This window comes from Stenella coeruleoalba (genome assembly GCF_951394435.1).
Source record: "Stenella coeruleoalba genome assembly, chromosome: 10".
Lineage (NCBI taxonomy): Eukaryota > Metazoa > Chordata > Mammalia > Artiodactyla > Delphinidae > Stenella > Stenella coeruleoalba.
The window spans coordinates 30416747-30431603 of NC_137156.1; the positions used below are offsets into that span (position 1 = coordinate 30416747).

Here is a 14857-nt window from a genome sequence, read left to right on the forward strand (position 1 = left end):
ATGTGTGTCAAGCCCCAAATGCGGTAGGTGGTCCAGGGTGGTCGCTTCCGCCATCCTCTTAAGGCACATTTGTATCATACATGGAGTCAAAAGTTCTGCTAATATCACCTCCACATCCATCTCAAAAATAAGTAAATGAGGGCTTCCCTGGTGGCGCAGTGGTTGAGAGTCCGCCTGCCGATGCAGGGGACGCAGGTTCGTGCCCCAGGCCGGGAAGATCCCACATGCCGCGGAGCGGCTGGGCCCATGAGCCATGGCCGCTGAGCCTGTGCGTCTGGAGCCTGTGCTCCGCAACGGGAGAGGCCACAACAGTGAGAGGCCCCCGTACAGCAAAAAAAAAAGTAAATGAAAAACAACAACAACAAAAATAAAACAACCAAAAAAATGCTTTTCACGTCAGCGAGAGAGAGATTTTGACAAAGAGGATCTTGTTGGCTCCCTTTGAATTATCCCCGGCCAATGTTCACCACACTCACTAGCAGCCTTGACTTTCTCCATTCCTTCTGCTTCTCCTTCAGCCCCTCCTGCTGCTGGAGCACAGGACGGAAGCGGTGTCCAAGGATCCCAGGGAACTTGGTTGTCCCTCCTATTTCAGGAACAATTATTTGATGGCTTTCCTTTGGGTGGTCACTCTGTGGGCCTTTGCCTAGATGCCCACCCGCAGAACAAACAGCTCACAGTGACGTGGCTTTAGTCCAGTTTTAGACATAAATTCCAAGCCCTCTGTTTTCAGAGCATTTTTCAGTGTCAGTTTTTAATGGGATTGGAGTCTGTTTGGGCTGTTCACATTTGACTTGAAATGTAAAAGGCACAAGTTTAGAATTTTTCCTTATACTCTACATTTGTTATCTATTGCTGCGTAATGAGTTACCCCCAAACTTAGCATCTTAAAACAACAAACTCGGAATTCCCTGGCGATCCAGTGGTTAGGACTCTGCGCTTTCACTGCCGAGGCCCCGGATTTGATCCCAGGTTGGGAAACAAAGATCCCACAAGCCGCACAGCATGGCCGAAAAAAAAACCCAAAACAAAACAAACAAAAAGCTACAAATGTTTATTACGTCACACAGTTTCTGAGGGACAAAAATCCAGGAAGAACTTAGCTGGATAGCACTGGCCCTGGGGTCTCTCATGAGGTGGTAGTCAAGCCGTCAGCCCGAGTTGCGATCATCTGAGGGCTCAGCTGAGCCTGGAAAACCCACTTTCAGGCTCACGCCTGCGGTTGTTGGCAGCCCTCAGCTCCTCACTAGCTATTGGCTAGAGACCTCACTTCCTAATCATGTGGACCTCTCTAGGACGTGTCCTCATGCAATGCAGCTGGCTTCCCCCAGAGCAAGTGATCAGAGAGAGAGAGAGCGAGAGAGTATAACCAAGAGGGAAGGCACAGTGTCTTTTATAACCTAACCTCAGAAGCGATGCACCACCACTTCTTTCTATATTCTCTCGGTCACGCAGACCAACCCTAGTACAACATGAGAGGGAGTTATAAAAGGGTGTGAGTACCCAGAGGCGGGGATGGGTCGTGCCGTCTTGGAGGCTGGCTGCCATACCCTCTAGTCTGGGAATCTGTTGAGCACTTTATCATTGTAGGCAGCCCCTGGGATGGTCAGAGCTGTCATCTTTTAGATGGCCGTGCCTAACAGCAAGGTGACATGTACGGGAATCATGAGAATCTCATGCAGAACTACTGAACTTGCCAGAAGGGCAATATGAAGTGGAGTTAGCGTTTCCTACAAGTATAAATACTTGACGTCTATAAACACAAAAGCGGTAACTACCTTTTCTCTCCTCATTGTTCTGGTTGATGGCAGTCTGCAGACCTACTGGAAATGAAATCTGGTGCTCCTGTGAGAAAGGCTATAAGTGGCCTCAGGAAAAGTGCCTCCACAATCTCACTTGTCAAGGGCGTGATGGCTCCCCTTCAGGGCATCATTGCAGTCTCCTTAAGGGACTGCCTCCCAAGGGACCTTTTTGCCAGCTCCAGGGGGGTAAGTAACTGCTCACTGAATGTTTGTTTGTTGAGTGGCTATTTGATATCAACTCAACCAGATGCTTCTCTGTCCTGTGTGTACTCAAATGCTGACATGGGATTTTTAAAATATTGCCCTGTGTTCTTCAGCAGATATTACCCTGCGAATGTCGGTCAGACTCAATGTGGGCTTTCAAGAAGAACTCAAGAACTCTTCCTCTGCCCTCTATAGGTCCTACAAGACTGACTTGGAAACAGCGGTGAGTTTTGGTCCCAGGAGGCTCTGAACCAACAAACTCTGAGCTGAACTGAATCTGTTGCATTTACAGTGGGTCGTTTGCTTGAATCTGTCAGAATTTATGAATGTGAATGTTGAAATTATTTCTATACCTCTGGGACGATGAATTAAGAAGCGCTCAAATCAGACAGTGTTCAGGGGATGATGGGACATCATCTTGACCTATAGATGGAACTTCCTCCCAGGATAGAATTGATTCACATAAAATTTGGCAGCATCAACTCACAGAAACCTACTAAAAGGTCCAAGAACCTGGTCTAGAAGCACCAGATGGTGCATTTCTATTCATCTTCGCACATCACGTGGGTGAAACCCCTAACATCTTTTGTGCAGACCAGCCCAAGTCTGGCACAGAGGATTCCACACCACTCCACACTGCAGGTCCCAAGGCATTCACACGTAAGGCAGATTTAAATTTACTCACGTAGATAGGTTCATTTGTGTCATATTGTAGATTCCACATAACAGAAACAGACTCATAGACATAGAGAACAAACTTGTGGTTGCCCAGGGGGAGTGGGGGAAGGGGCAGGATGGATTGGGAGTTTGGGATGAGCAGATGCAAACTATTATATATAGAATGGATAAACAACAAGGTCCTACTGTATAGCACAGGGAACTATATTCAATATCCTATGATAAACCATAATGGAAAAGAATATGAAAAAGACTGTATACATATGTAAATTTACTCATGCAAAAAAAAAGGATATTCTCTCATTGTAAACTGTGGGCCAGACACTATTCTAAGTGCTTTACATTGGATTAATTCATCTAAACCTAAATGCTTTGCTGAGTCAGTTCGTTTGGAATAGAGCTTCTCAACTGGTGTGGTACAAATTGCCACAGGTGGGCTGAGGTAATGACTCCCCTTAACCCTCTGGGCAGCCAACCCTCTGCCTCAAGCCAGGAGTGGCCTCCTGTTTACCCAGTCAAATATTACCATTGTTCATGGACGCCATGATGAAACTCGGATACAGATGAGCTGTAGGATCTCTGATTTGCATATCCCACATGTAATAGTTCTGCACAGCATGAGAATCCTCCTCACGCACACACGTGACACACTAAATTATACACTTTTGAGGAAAAAAGGAGAGTTACATATTAATCTTTGGATCCCACCCATCCAGCTACTTAACACAGCACTTGGCACACGGCATCCGCTCTGTAAATATGACTTGATTCAAATTGAATTTCCTGTGGGGTTGGAATCCAGGGAAACAAAATGAAGTAAAAACATCAGTAAAAACCACATTGGCTCAACCAGAGCTGTGATATGTTAAGTGAGGGATCCGATCCAGCAGTGTGGCAGCCGCAAGAAGGCACCTCGAAGATTTCCAACTACAGGAAATGCAATTGATTGAGGGCCCGGCTGCTGCCGCATGGCAGGGCTGGCTGCCTGCTGCTAGTGAATGAGCAGGGCGGGTCTGTCTAGCAAACGGGGGACTCCTTTGAAGGCTGTACTGAACCTTCCCAGGCTCAGTCTAGGATGATTTCATCCAGCCTCTCCTGCACAATTTCACTCGGGTCTGATGGCTCTCCCTGTCTTCCCCACTGCCTTGCCATTATTTTCCCCTAGGCATTTCCCTAAGTAAATTTTTTGCACATTTACTCTGGTGTTTGCTTCCTGGAGAACCCAGAATGACCTAGGTAGATAGGAATCACTTCTTCAAAGATCTGCCGCTAACAAAATATACAGGAGAGCATTTTACCCAGGGTGATAAGAAATAGACACTCTTCACTCTGTTTCAGATTGTTGACCCGTCTCTCAGTGGACCTTGATCCGTGACACTTGTCTTGCTTTATTTTCCAGTTCTGGAAGGGTTACAGTATTTTACCAGGCTTCAAATTGGTGACAGTGACAGAGTTCAGGTAAGAATGCTATAACTGGGTCATTTTTATCCAATGGCAGATACCAAAACGTTAGTGAAAAAGCAAAAGCCCGTTAGAAGGGCACCATCTGGGATGCCCAGTGGGGGCAGTTTGGTAAAGGTGAAGACAGTGTCAGATTTCCAGGGCTTAAAGTGAAAGGAAATACTGAGAATAGTAGCTCACTCCTTAGAGATGTACCTACTTAGAAGGAAGGTGAGAAAAAAACTTGTGTTCATTCTATGCACGCAAAAATTTTGCAAACAAAGATGTGGGATACATTTGCCATCTAGGGAAGTCCGAAATACAAACATGAAATAAAGTCATGCATGCAATGATGCCTTTATTAAAAAAAGTTAGCCAGCTAGCCATGGCCACAGAGTTGCACACTGTCATGTGAATGTATCCCTGTGGAGTTAGGCACCGGGCAGCCCTAAGTGTGTTTGCACAGTGTTTCAAAAAGTTAGTTGCCAATTAAAAAATGAAGAATGTTTACAGAAACGTTGAGGATTTTGGCTTCACTGGATATTCAGCATAGCTGGTAACCTGGGCCAGCAGACTGTGTGACAACAGTCTCTACCTTGTGGCTTATATCCTTTGACCCATTTGTAGGATTCAATTCACTCTGCCCCATCTGGCTCTTCCAGTCATTGATGTTACCCATCTGCAGACACTTGAGTGTTCGAGCCCTGCCTCAGGCTTTCAGCTAGAGCTTAGAAACAGGTTGGATTTCAGTGGACCCTTGAAGATAAAGTCCCCAGGCTCTTCCTGCCATTTTGTTTTCTTATGCAAATAAACCATAAGGATCTAGACTCTTCCAGATCACTTACTGCTTTACTGAACTGAGTGGTCTCCATCCAGGCCTGGAAGTGTGGTTGTGGTGTATGAAGTCACTACAACAGCAGCGTCACCTGAATTAATGCGCAAAGCAAACGAGCAAGTAACACAGAACCTCAGGCAGACCTACAAGATGGACAGCAGTTCCTTCCAGGTTACTTACAGCAGTAAGTAGAACATCTACATTTTTCCAATGTGTAGATTCTACTTAGATATGGTAATGGCATTTATCATGATGCTTAAATCTGGGAGATCACATTACAGTGTCCTCCGTGGAGAGAGACTCTCCAGTTCCTGGCATAGAGTTTTGGTACCTTCTCCCCATCTTAGGCCTGTTCAGAGCCTCCTTACACTGCTAATATCACTGTGACTGGGGAAGTGGGGGGGGGGGTTCCCAGGAGGGAGAGATTTTTACAAGGGGGCCACAGAGCCATCTGGGTTTATGGATTTTTTTTAAATTAACAGACCCAAAACATCCAAAAAAGTAGAACTAACGTGGTGGTGGTGGAAGTGGGAGATATTCATGAAATGCATTGATATTGACTAGGGGGACCGTTGTTACTTTAGAGCAGTAGTTCTCAAAGTGTGACCCCCAGACCAGCAGCATCAGCAGCATCTTGGTACTTGTTAGAAAAGCAAATTCTTGGGGCCACCCCAGACCAACCTGGGCCAATCTGTTTCGGCAAGCCCTCCAGGTGATTCTGATGCATGGAAAGTTTGAGAAACACTGCTTTGGATCAGATGTAGCAGTGGTAAGAGGTCTGGTATTGTAGATGTTCTCCCTCATTTTACAAATGGGGTATAGCGTTGAGCTCTGTTGTGTAATTAGGTGGGTGGATCGATTGTTACTTGGGGGATAGAAAGGGGAGCCAACTGAGCAGAGATTTGGTGGACCGGTACTGGCCGGTAGGTGTTCTGTCTAACTCAGGTCCGTGGTTCCAGAGTGAAGGTGACTCCTCTTTGGAACAACACAGTTCACCATGGGGAGGGCACTGAAGGGATTGTCTGAGGCACAGCTGGAAGGAAAAGTGCCCCTTCTCAGGAGTCAGACCATCCTTACAACAGGTCCATACTCTTTCTCTCTACATTCGCTGCTCATATTTTTAAACATTGGATCATTTTTAAAAATAAAATATTGAAAGGGGTATACACAACGGTAAGAAAGTGCTACAACATAAGAAAGAGAAAAACAGCAAGATAAAAATTCAGAATGAATAAGGCAGCAACCACATAGATGAAAACTGAAAAATTCAACGCAGGGAAATAAGTGGCCTCCAGGTGCGGACTCACATGGAAATAATCCCAGCATCGCCAACCCCTTCCTCACCCCTAATGCCATCCCACCAACCGGCAGATGCTTTGGCCTGAAAAAACTTTTTTCTTTATGGTTCTGAGGGCACAGGAGAATAGCAAGCTCTAGCATACATGAGCTTCAATTATGATGACTCTTTCCCCCAAATTTCCATTGTGCTGAATATAGTCAGACATTTACAGGAATACGTATCCAGCAGTTTTCCTGACCGGTGGCTGACAGTCAGTCCAAAACCACAGAAGTGCTCTAGTGTCTGTAGCTTATTCTTCCAAAGAGCCATGAAGTTGTTGCGAATGACACTCGATGCCCCTTTTTGCAAGAGAATCTACATTCATCTCTGTCCTTGATACCCACAGCCTTAGACCAATGACCATGAACTATGTCACATGCAACTCCACCCCCCGGGAGCTTAAATACCAGCCTGCTCTCCATAGGGTTAGTGGGGTTTATCCAAAATACAAGGATCCAAAAAAGTCAAGTAGCTGAGTAGGTTTTTTTTTTTTTTGGCCGCGCAGCGTGTGGGATCTTAGTTCCCCGACCAGGTATCGAACCCACGCCCCCTGCATTGGAAACGCAGAGTATTAACCACTGCACCGCCAGGGAAGTCCCTGGGTGTGTTTTTCTTAAATTATAATTTTATCTGGCGGCAAGAGTGAGGGGTGCAGGGGAGAGGAAGAGAAAAAGAAAGAAAAATGCTGAATGAATGAGGTGGTATCAGGAAATTATTTTTAAGTCCATCTTCATGAAACTATTTCAGGAAAGGCACATGGCAGTCTTCAGAATGGTCCCTTTTAGTCTGCCATATATTAATCCTCTAGTGATGTTTGACCAATCAGCAGGGTCCCTTAACCAGAACGCCCCTTTCTTTAATCACTCCCAATATATTTACGATCAATTCCACATAACCACGGAAATCCGGCAGTTTTCCGGATCCTTGTAATTAGCAATGGTGCTAATGAAAAGCGGGCACGGTTATTGTACCTTTTCTATGTTAAACCCAGTGTTTTACACATTTTTCATCTTCATACATCCTGTGAGGTAGATACTATTATCGCCATTTTACAGGTGAGGAAATGGAAGCTTCGATTTAAATCATTTGCTCAAGGCCACATAGTAAGTAACATAAGTTTCTGTGCCTTCCTGGTCAGTTCACTACATGAAATATTCACGGATGGCCTTGCTTCCTAATAGTTGAATGCAATTTTCTGAAATCTTATTTTATCCAGGAGCCTAAAAAACGGGATAAGAAATATTTAGATACCTTGATATTTTGACCAGAACATCACAGCACCCTAAATTAATTGTGTGGTATTTTAGTCCACGTTTACAGTACGGACAGGGTGTGGCGTGGGCATAAAGAACCATCCAAAAGAGGAGTTGCCAAACCTGCTTCCCCAGCTCCTCTGATTTTCTCAGCACATGGAGCTCATGAAGGACATAGCACAGCTTAGAGGGAAAAATCTGTATGTTGTGTAAACAAGGGACAGCCATAAAAACACACACAAAAACAGCAAACACCGTGTTTTCATTTCTGTCTGTGAAATGGCTTAATACCAGGGTTCCCCAGAATTTTACTGTGAAAACAATAAGAATAGTTACTATTCCTCCAAATCACCTCCCGTGGTAGTGCTCACTGCTCCTGTTTTCCAGACAAGGGAGCTGAGGCTCAGAGATGCTAAGCAAGTTCCCCAGGGCCACACAGCTATGCCTGGTACAGAACCAGGATTCAAATACAGACCTGTGTATCTCATAAGCTCCCACTCTTATGGGCCCATGGGTGTTAGGTCTTTAAAAACATTCTTATTTCCCAAGCATACTTCATTGTAAAAAATTAATTTATTTTCCCACTCTTAATTCATCAAAGACACAGGACAGAGCTTTCAGTCAGCATGAGGTATCAGTTATCAGTAAGAAGCAGTTGATATCTTTCAAATCAGTAGCAAAGAAACTTGATGTTTAGGTTAGCTGGGGTGGCTTTTTCATAAGCAAATGTGCAATTTTCTACCAGACTATTTAAAATTTTTTTCGCATTTTTATTTTATTTTATAAATTTTATTGAATATAGTTGATTTACAATGTTGTGTTAATTTCTGCTGTACAGCAGCGTGGTTCAGTTATACATATATATTACACATTCTTTTTCATATTCTTTTCCATTATGGTTTATCACAACTATATTGAATATAGTTCCCCGTGCTATACAGTAAGACCTTGATGTTTATCCATCCTGTATCTAATAGTTTGCATTTGCTAATCCCAAACTCCCAGTCCATCCCTCCCCTCCCCCCCTCCCCCTTGGCAACCACAAGTCTGTTCTCTATGTCTGTGACAGATTATTTGAAATATTGAAAATAGCTTTGGGATCCCCATTAGTACCATTGAGGACTGTTAAGTGTGCAAAGATCCCAAACTGGGAACCATGTCCCTAGTAGCTGGCAGACTGTCACTCTGGGGCCTCAGATCCCAGCTGCCCAGGGGTGGAGTGAGGAAGACGCGTTGCCTCATTCATCACCACGAAGACCTCTCGAGAACCCCAGTGGTGGTGGCATTCAGAGAGTAGCATTAATTCCATGTATTTGCTTTGGGACCCTGATATCTTTTGTTTTGGGTTTCCAGATGAAACGAAGTTCTCCATCACCCCAGAAATCATCTTTGAAGGGGATACGGTAACTCTGATGTGTGAGAACGAAGTTTTGTCCTCCAACGTATCCTGGCAGCACGTGGACACAGGCTTCGACATCCAGAACAGCAGCAGATTCTCCATCTACACCTACGTGCTCAACAACATGACCTCCGTGTCTCGCCTCACCATTTACAACATCACGCAGGATGACGCGGGTGGGTTGCCATCCAGTAACCAGGGCGAGGAAAGGAATGAAGGGCTAAGAAAGAATCAAACCGTGGTGGTGTGTGTAGATAGCCTTTTCCTCTTCAAAACGAAGTCACCAGGCTCAGCTTTTCAAAACTGAAGATTAATCCCATGATGAATGAGCCAAGCAACTTTAGCCTTGGGAGACAAATATAATATTCCACATTTACTGAAGCTTTTGAGTTGGAACCTAAGACAAAAAGTAAACTCCTTTTTTTAACATTTAAAAAAAATTTAGAAGAGCCTTGTTGAGGTAGAATTGACATATAATAAGCTGTACATATGTGAAGTGTATAATTTAATAAGTTTTGACATGTGTGTACACCCGTACAACTATGACCACAATCAAGGTAGTGAACATATGGGTGCCTGCTCTCCTCCCCCACCCATTTTCTTGTCCTCTGTTTTAATCCCTCCCGCTTGTCCCTCCCCAGCAACCACAGAAGCATACCTTCTGTACCTGACATTCTAGAATTTAATAGCCCCATGGTAACCCAGATGTCAACAGGAGCATCTCTTTTTCTCTGAATGAGAAACTGGGCTGCAGACACATGGGTTCTATCGTATGTTTGTTGACTCTGACCTGCCACGGAGTTAAACAGGATGCCGAAATTATCCATGATCTCCTAATTCTCCAAGGTTTTCCCATGTTCCCTTTCTACCTCTGAAGCATCCCCACACTTCTTTTCTTACTAGCAAGGACTCAGATTTCCGCTCTTTCCTGAGAACAGCTCTCTACTCTTTTATCTTATGGCACCAGAAATACCTGCCTTGACCTTCTGCACTTCCTGAATCTTCCTTTAGCGTTGTTTAGACCAAGTCTCAGATGCTTTTGGAAGTGATGTTTCACGAAGTACTGTCATGACACATGAGATGAGGCTATCATTCTTCTAAGGAAATAGACATGTGTAATAGTAATAATAAATGCCTTTGTGTGTTCAATACAGGTGAATATATTTGCAAACTGACATTAGATATTTTTGAATATGGGTTCAGAAAAAAAATAGATGTTACATCCATCCAGATTTGGGCAAATGAAGACATGAAGGTGATGTGTGACAACAGTCCTGTGTCTTTGAACTGCTGCAGTGAGATGACGGTGAATTGGAGTCAAGTTGAATGGAAGCAACAGGGGTCTGTAAGCATTCCAGGTGAGACTGTTAGAAGCCCTTCTGCAAACAGGTTTTTGCCTCTTGGCCCAGTAAAAATGGGAGATGCGGTCGGTGAAAGAGCCAATGTCAGGTGGCTGGGTTTTTTTCCAGACTGAAAAAGTGTGAGGTTTGATGCCAGCTCCAGCTTAGCCATTCTAAAACAAAATTCCCAAAATATACACACACAAGTTTCATGCTTGGGTTGTAGACAAGATTCTGGCAGAGAAGACCCAAGAGGGAGTGACGGGATGATGCAGGTGCATGGTGTCTTGCCTACAGACAAGACAAGCTTGTCCCCACCGCCCTCTCCTTTCCCTCTTCAGCAGAGAGCCAAGGATTAGGTCATTGGCTTTGCTTTGGGGTCTGACTCTGAGAGTCTCATTCCTGTGTCTCTCCTCTTGGTGTCTGTCCTTCCCACTTCTCTGCCTTTGTCACCATGTCTCTTTCTGTATTATCTGACTCCATGCCTCTTGTTTTATATCTTTCTCTGTCAACCTGTGTGTCTCTCAACCAATGTCAATTTCCGATCCTGTTTGCAGATCTGAGATATCACTGGAAATTCCCCACCTTCCAGTTTATACTGATGAATGACAAGAAGGAGAAATTAAAATAGCATTGGTGATTCTGTTTTGTATACTAGTTTATGATCAACCGATTTTTAAAAGATATGTTATCACTTTTAATCCCACTTAAACTTGACCACAAGTTTGAAGCTGGCGTTTTTTTGCCTCCCATTTTCAAATAAGGAAATCGAGGTTCAAATGAAATGACTTATCCAAGATTGTCATAATTGGGAAAAGAAAAGAATTGGGACTCACCTTGTTTCACAGCCTTCGCCTTGGTCAAACTATATCACACGTGCCTGGTGAGCCAGCACTACAGTGAGTTGATCCGGCAGAATTTGTATTGAAACAGAAGACTGTTTTCTGCATAGAAACCTCACATAACAAGATCCAATCTTTCCCTTAAGAAATGACAGTATTATTTGCTCACCTTTTTTTTGTTTGTTTGTTTGTTTTTTGCGGTACGCGGGCCTCTCACTGTTGTGGCCTCTCCCATTGCGGAGCACAGGCTCTGGATGCACAGGCTCAGCGGCCATGGCTCATGGGCCCAGCCGCTCTACAGCATGTGGGATCTTCCCGGACCGGGGCACGAACCCACGTCCCCTGCATCGGCAGGCAGACTCTCAACCACTGCGCCACCAGGGAAACTCTTGCTCACCTTTTTCAGTAAAAAATCCTTAAAGGAAAATGTGGCTTTACCCATGAAATACATCAGTGTGGTGGAGCTTTTATTTTATAAAGCCGTTGCTATCAGACATTATTAAATCATAAATAAAATAAGGATCAGTTTGGATGTAACGTTTTCTGAGCACATCTAGTTTGAAAAGCACATTTGTTTTCTACCTTAAAGTGCTCCAGAGAATGGAAAAAGCATCTGGTAACTGTTGAACATGTTGACATATGGTCCATTTAGTCACTTCCCTAATTTTTAAGGAAGAGGAGGTGTAGACATCCTGGAGGAACTGCCAGATGGTAGAAGGACCTTGCACAGTTCCCGAAGTACTGACTTAGACGCTTTCAACTGTGAGAGGTGAAAAGCCTCGCCATCTGGCAAGAGAACCAGGAAGTCTGCTGTGCAGATGCTCAGGAACCTCGTTGTGGCCACCGCTGCTACAGACATTCGTAACGCCCAGGGTGGGCTGAACCGACCGGCAGAACAGTGGATTTCCTGCCACAGGGCTGGCCGCCGGGGGCCGGCAGGGTTGCTTCTCTGATGAATTTAGCCCCTGCTTTCAACACCCTGCCCTCCTTCCGTCTCCCTTGCCGTCCCCTCTCTGCGGCAGTCTTTCTCCAGATTCCACCAGTTCTTCTATCACCCGTTTTTCCAGCTCAGCAGAAAGCAGTCTAGCTAGATGATTCACCCCAAAGCATCTAGAAGTGCATGTATTACAGCTTCTCAGAAACGGTTGCACTGGATTTTCAAAGCACTTCCGGCAAAGGATAAGACAGAAAGGAAGTAATCTGCGTGACAATTTCTAGCTTTAAGAAGGCGGTCTTTTTCGAATAGGGAGGGCTTTCTGAGGCTATTTCAAATCATGGGGCATGGGTTGATGATATAAGTGGTAATGGTAACAAGTAATAGTGTTAATAGTACTAGTAGTAATAACAGAGGTACGAATAGTCATTAGTGCAACTTCTGGTTCGCCTGTACTTAGCGCTAGCTTTGCCTATACGGGAAGGTACTGACCACTTGGGAAATTTAAAGGCAACAGCGTTTGTATTCTCACCGTAGCTCTTGTTATGCGATGATGAAAAAACAACAGTCTAATTCCCTCTTTGACAGAACAGTTTCCAGACGAGTTCGTCAACTTCTTCTTTGCCCTGACTACCACTGCCTTTTTTTTTTTTTTTTTTTTTTTTTTTTTGCGGTACGTGGGCCTCTCACTGTTGCGGCCTCTCCCGCTGCGGAGCACAGGCTCCGGATGCGCGGGCTCAGCGGCCATGGCCCATGGGCCCAGCCACTCCGCGGCACGCGGGATCCTCTCGGACCGGGGCACGAACCCGCGTCCCCTGCATCGGCAGGCGGACTCCCAACCACTGCGCCACCAGGGAAGCCCTAATTGTGTGTTATTATTTATGCTTCTGTGCCATCTGAAATGCTATGTTTGTAGCCCAGTAGGACATAAGTAAGAGATAAGGGAGACTTTTTTTTTCTTTATTGAGCAGAAATCGGCCTTGTGGCCTTCAAGTCACATTATAAAGGGCCGCTAGAGACAGGCCTGCCTCGGGGGCTGAGGCGAGACCTAGAGAAGCAGCTGGAAGTGGCAAACAGCCCCGTCAGAGGCGGCCTCTCCCAGCCTGGCTGCCCCTCAGGGTGTCCACAGTTGTCTTTTGAAAAAGACCAGCTGTCAAGGTTCCTCCTGAGAGCCACTCGTTCACAGTCTCCACGTTTGGGCTCCGGGCAATTTAATTTTCTTCAGTTTCACAGGAGATGTTATTGTGAGAACCACGGATTTCATCCCATCCCTCGTCTTCCACATGAGGAGACTGAGGCTTTCCGTGAGCTGCCCACCATCTCCCCGAGAGCACCAAGGGTCCCCTCCTCACCCACTGCTCTCTCTCCTACCCCCTGTGCCTCCCTCTGTGTTCCTAATGTTGCCGTAGACAAATCTGATTTTAAATAGTGATTTCTCTACTTGTAGGAATGCACACAAAATTGGGCTTAAAAAAGGAAAAAGAAAAAAAAAAAAGAACTTGAACCCAGTCTTCTACTGTAGAAAAATTAGCCTTACAACCCGTGCTTTCCAGTAAGACAGAATCTGGTCCTGAAGAGCTGTCATTCCAGCTCTGCCCTGTTCCTGCTGCAGAGCAAGTTGGGTCATCTTGACTCTGAGAACTTAATCTTTTTTTTTTTGGCTGCGCCGCACAGCTTGCGGGATCTTAGTTCCCTGACCAGGGATTGAACCTGGGCAGTGGCAGTGAGAGCACTGAGTCCTAACCACTAGATCGCCAGGGAAGTCCCAGACCTTCATCTTTTAAATAGTGACAATGGTACCCACTTTGCAAGACTTTTGAGAGGAGGGAAAAAAAGAAGATAAATGTCAACATTTAAAACAGTTGCATACTTTGCATCTGCCGCAATAACTGCTTTCTGGTAAGGATGAAAGCTTTGCAAACCATGCCTTTATGTATCCTCAGTGTCGTGGGCAATTTTCACTGGATATTATTTAACCTTGAGCCGCTGCTAGGTTAACTGCCTACCAGCTCTACTCCAGAAAACAGAGCGCGAACTTATAGGCTGCATTCAGTAACTTCCATTGTTCTGCAGTCAAGGGAGAGGAACGATAAAGGATGGAGTGAGGTCCTGGAGGAATTAGAGAAAGTAGGTTTTCCAAAAATGAGTAGAGGGGTGAGCCTTGGAGAGGAAAGGGACATTTGTACCTATGAACTAGCAGGTAACTTACTCAAGGTGGGGAATCAGTTTGGTATTCTGAACAACCATTTTGGGGACTGGGGAGAAAAGCTGGTGACTTATCAAAATATTTTAAATATCATTGATCATCCAGCCAAGGCTGGATGGAGTTCATCAGAAGGGTTTTTTTTCCTTTAATTTTTGGAAGATTGCCAGTGTTTGAAGAATGCCTGGCAGAAGTACATTGCAGAAGGCAGGGCTGGAGGAGAGAGAGTGAAAGAACCGAACCAAAAAAAATGGCCAAGAGGCTGTTACAGAGCCACAGGCAGGATGGCTTGGAGGGCACAGCGTCGGGAATGGAAAGGAAGATAGCGAAGAACAGCTATTCTGAAGGGTACATTGCTGTTACCCTGAGAAAGCATGACGTTGAAGCTTCCACTAAAACATATATACTAATAAGAAGGAACACGTTATGAAAACAGGTCTCAAATGAGATGAATATCAGAGTCCGTGTCCTGTTTCTTCCTCCTTTCAACAATAATAATAGTCAAAATAATCTGACATTTTCTTCCTTCCAGTAGAAGTCATATCCAAACACATGGCTTCCTTTTTTATTTTTCACACTCCAACTACC

General features: G+C 44.9%; 1 protein-coding gene across 9 annotated transcripts in view; it reads left to right on the forward strand.

Moving 5' to 3' along the window:
• ADGRF5 (adhesion G protein-coupled receptor F5) overlaps positions 1 to 14857 on the forward strand; it is a 113014-nt gene that overhangs the window by 73724 nt on the left and 24433 nt on the right. For 6 of the 9 annotated variants that reach the window (XM_079933730.1, XM_079933737.1, XM_079933735.1 and 3 more), the window contains exons 5-10: positions 1812 to 1988; positions 2120 to 2229; positions 4084 to 4142; positions 5001 to 5143; positions 8905 to 9126; positions 10105 to 10308. In XM_079933730.1, the coding sequence (XP_079789856.1) occupies positions 1812 to 1988; positions 2120 to 2229; positions 4084 to 4142; positions 5001 to 5143; positions 8905 to 9126; positions 10105 to 10308 (915 nt within the window). The remainder of the gene's footprint in view (positions 1 to 1811; positions 1989 to 2119; positions 2230 to 4083; positions 4143 to 5000; positions 5144 to 8904; positions 9127 to 10104; positions 10309 to 14857) is intronic. The other 3 variants (XM_079933734.1, XM_079933736.1, XM_079933738.1) reach the window with 1 other exon arrangement.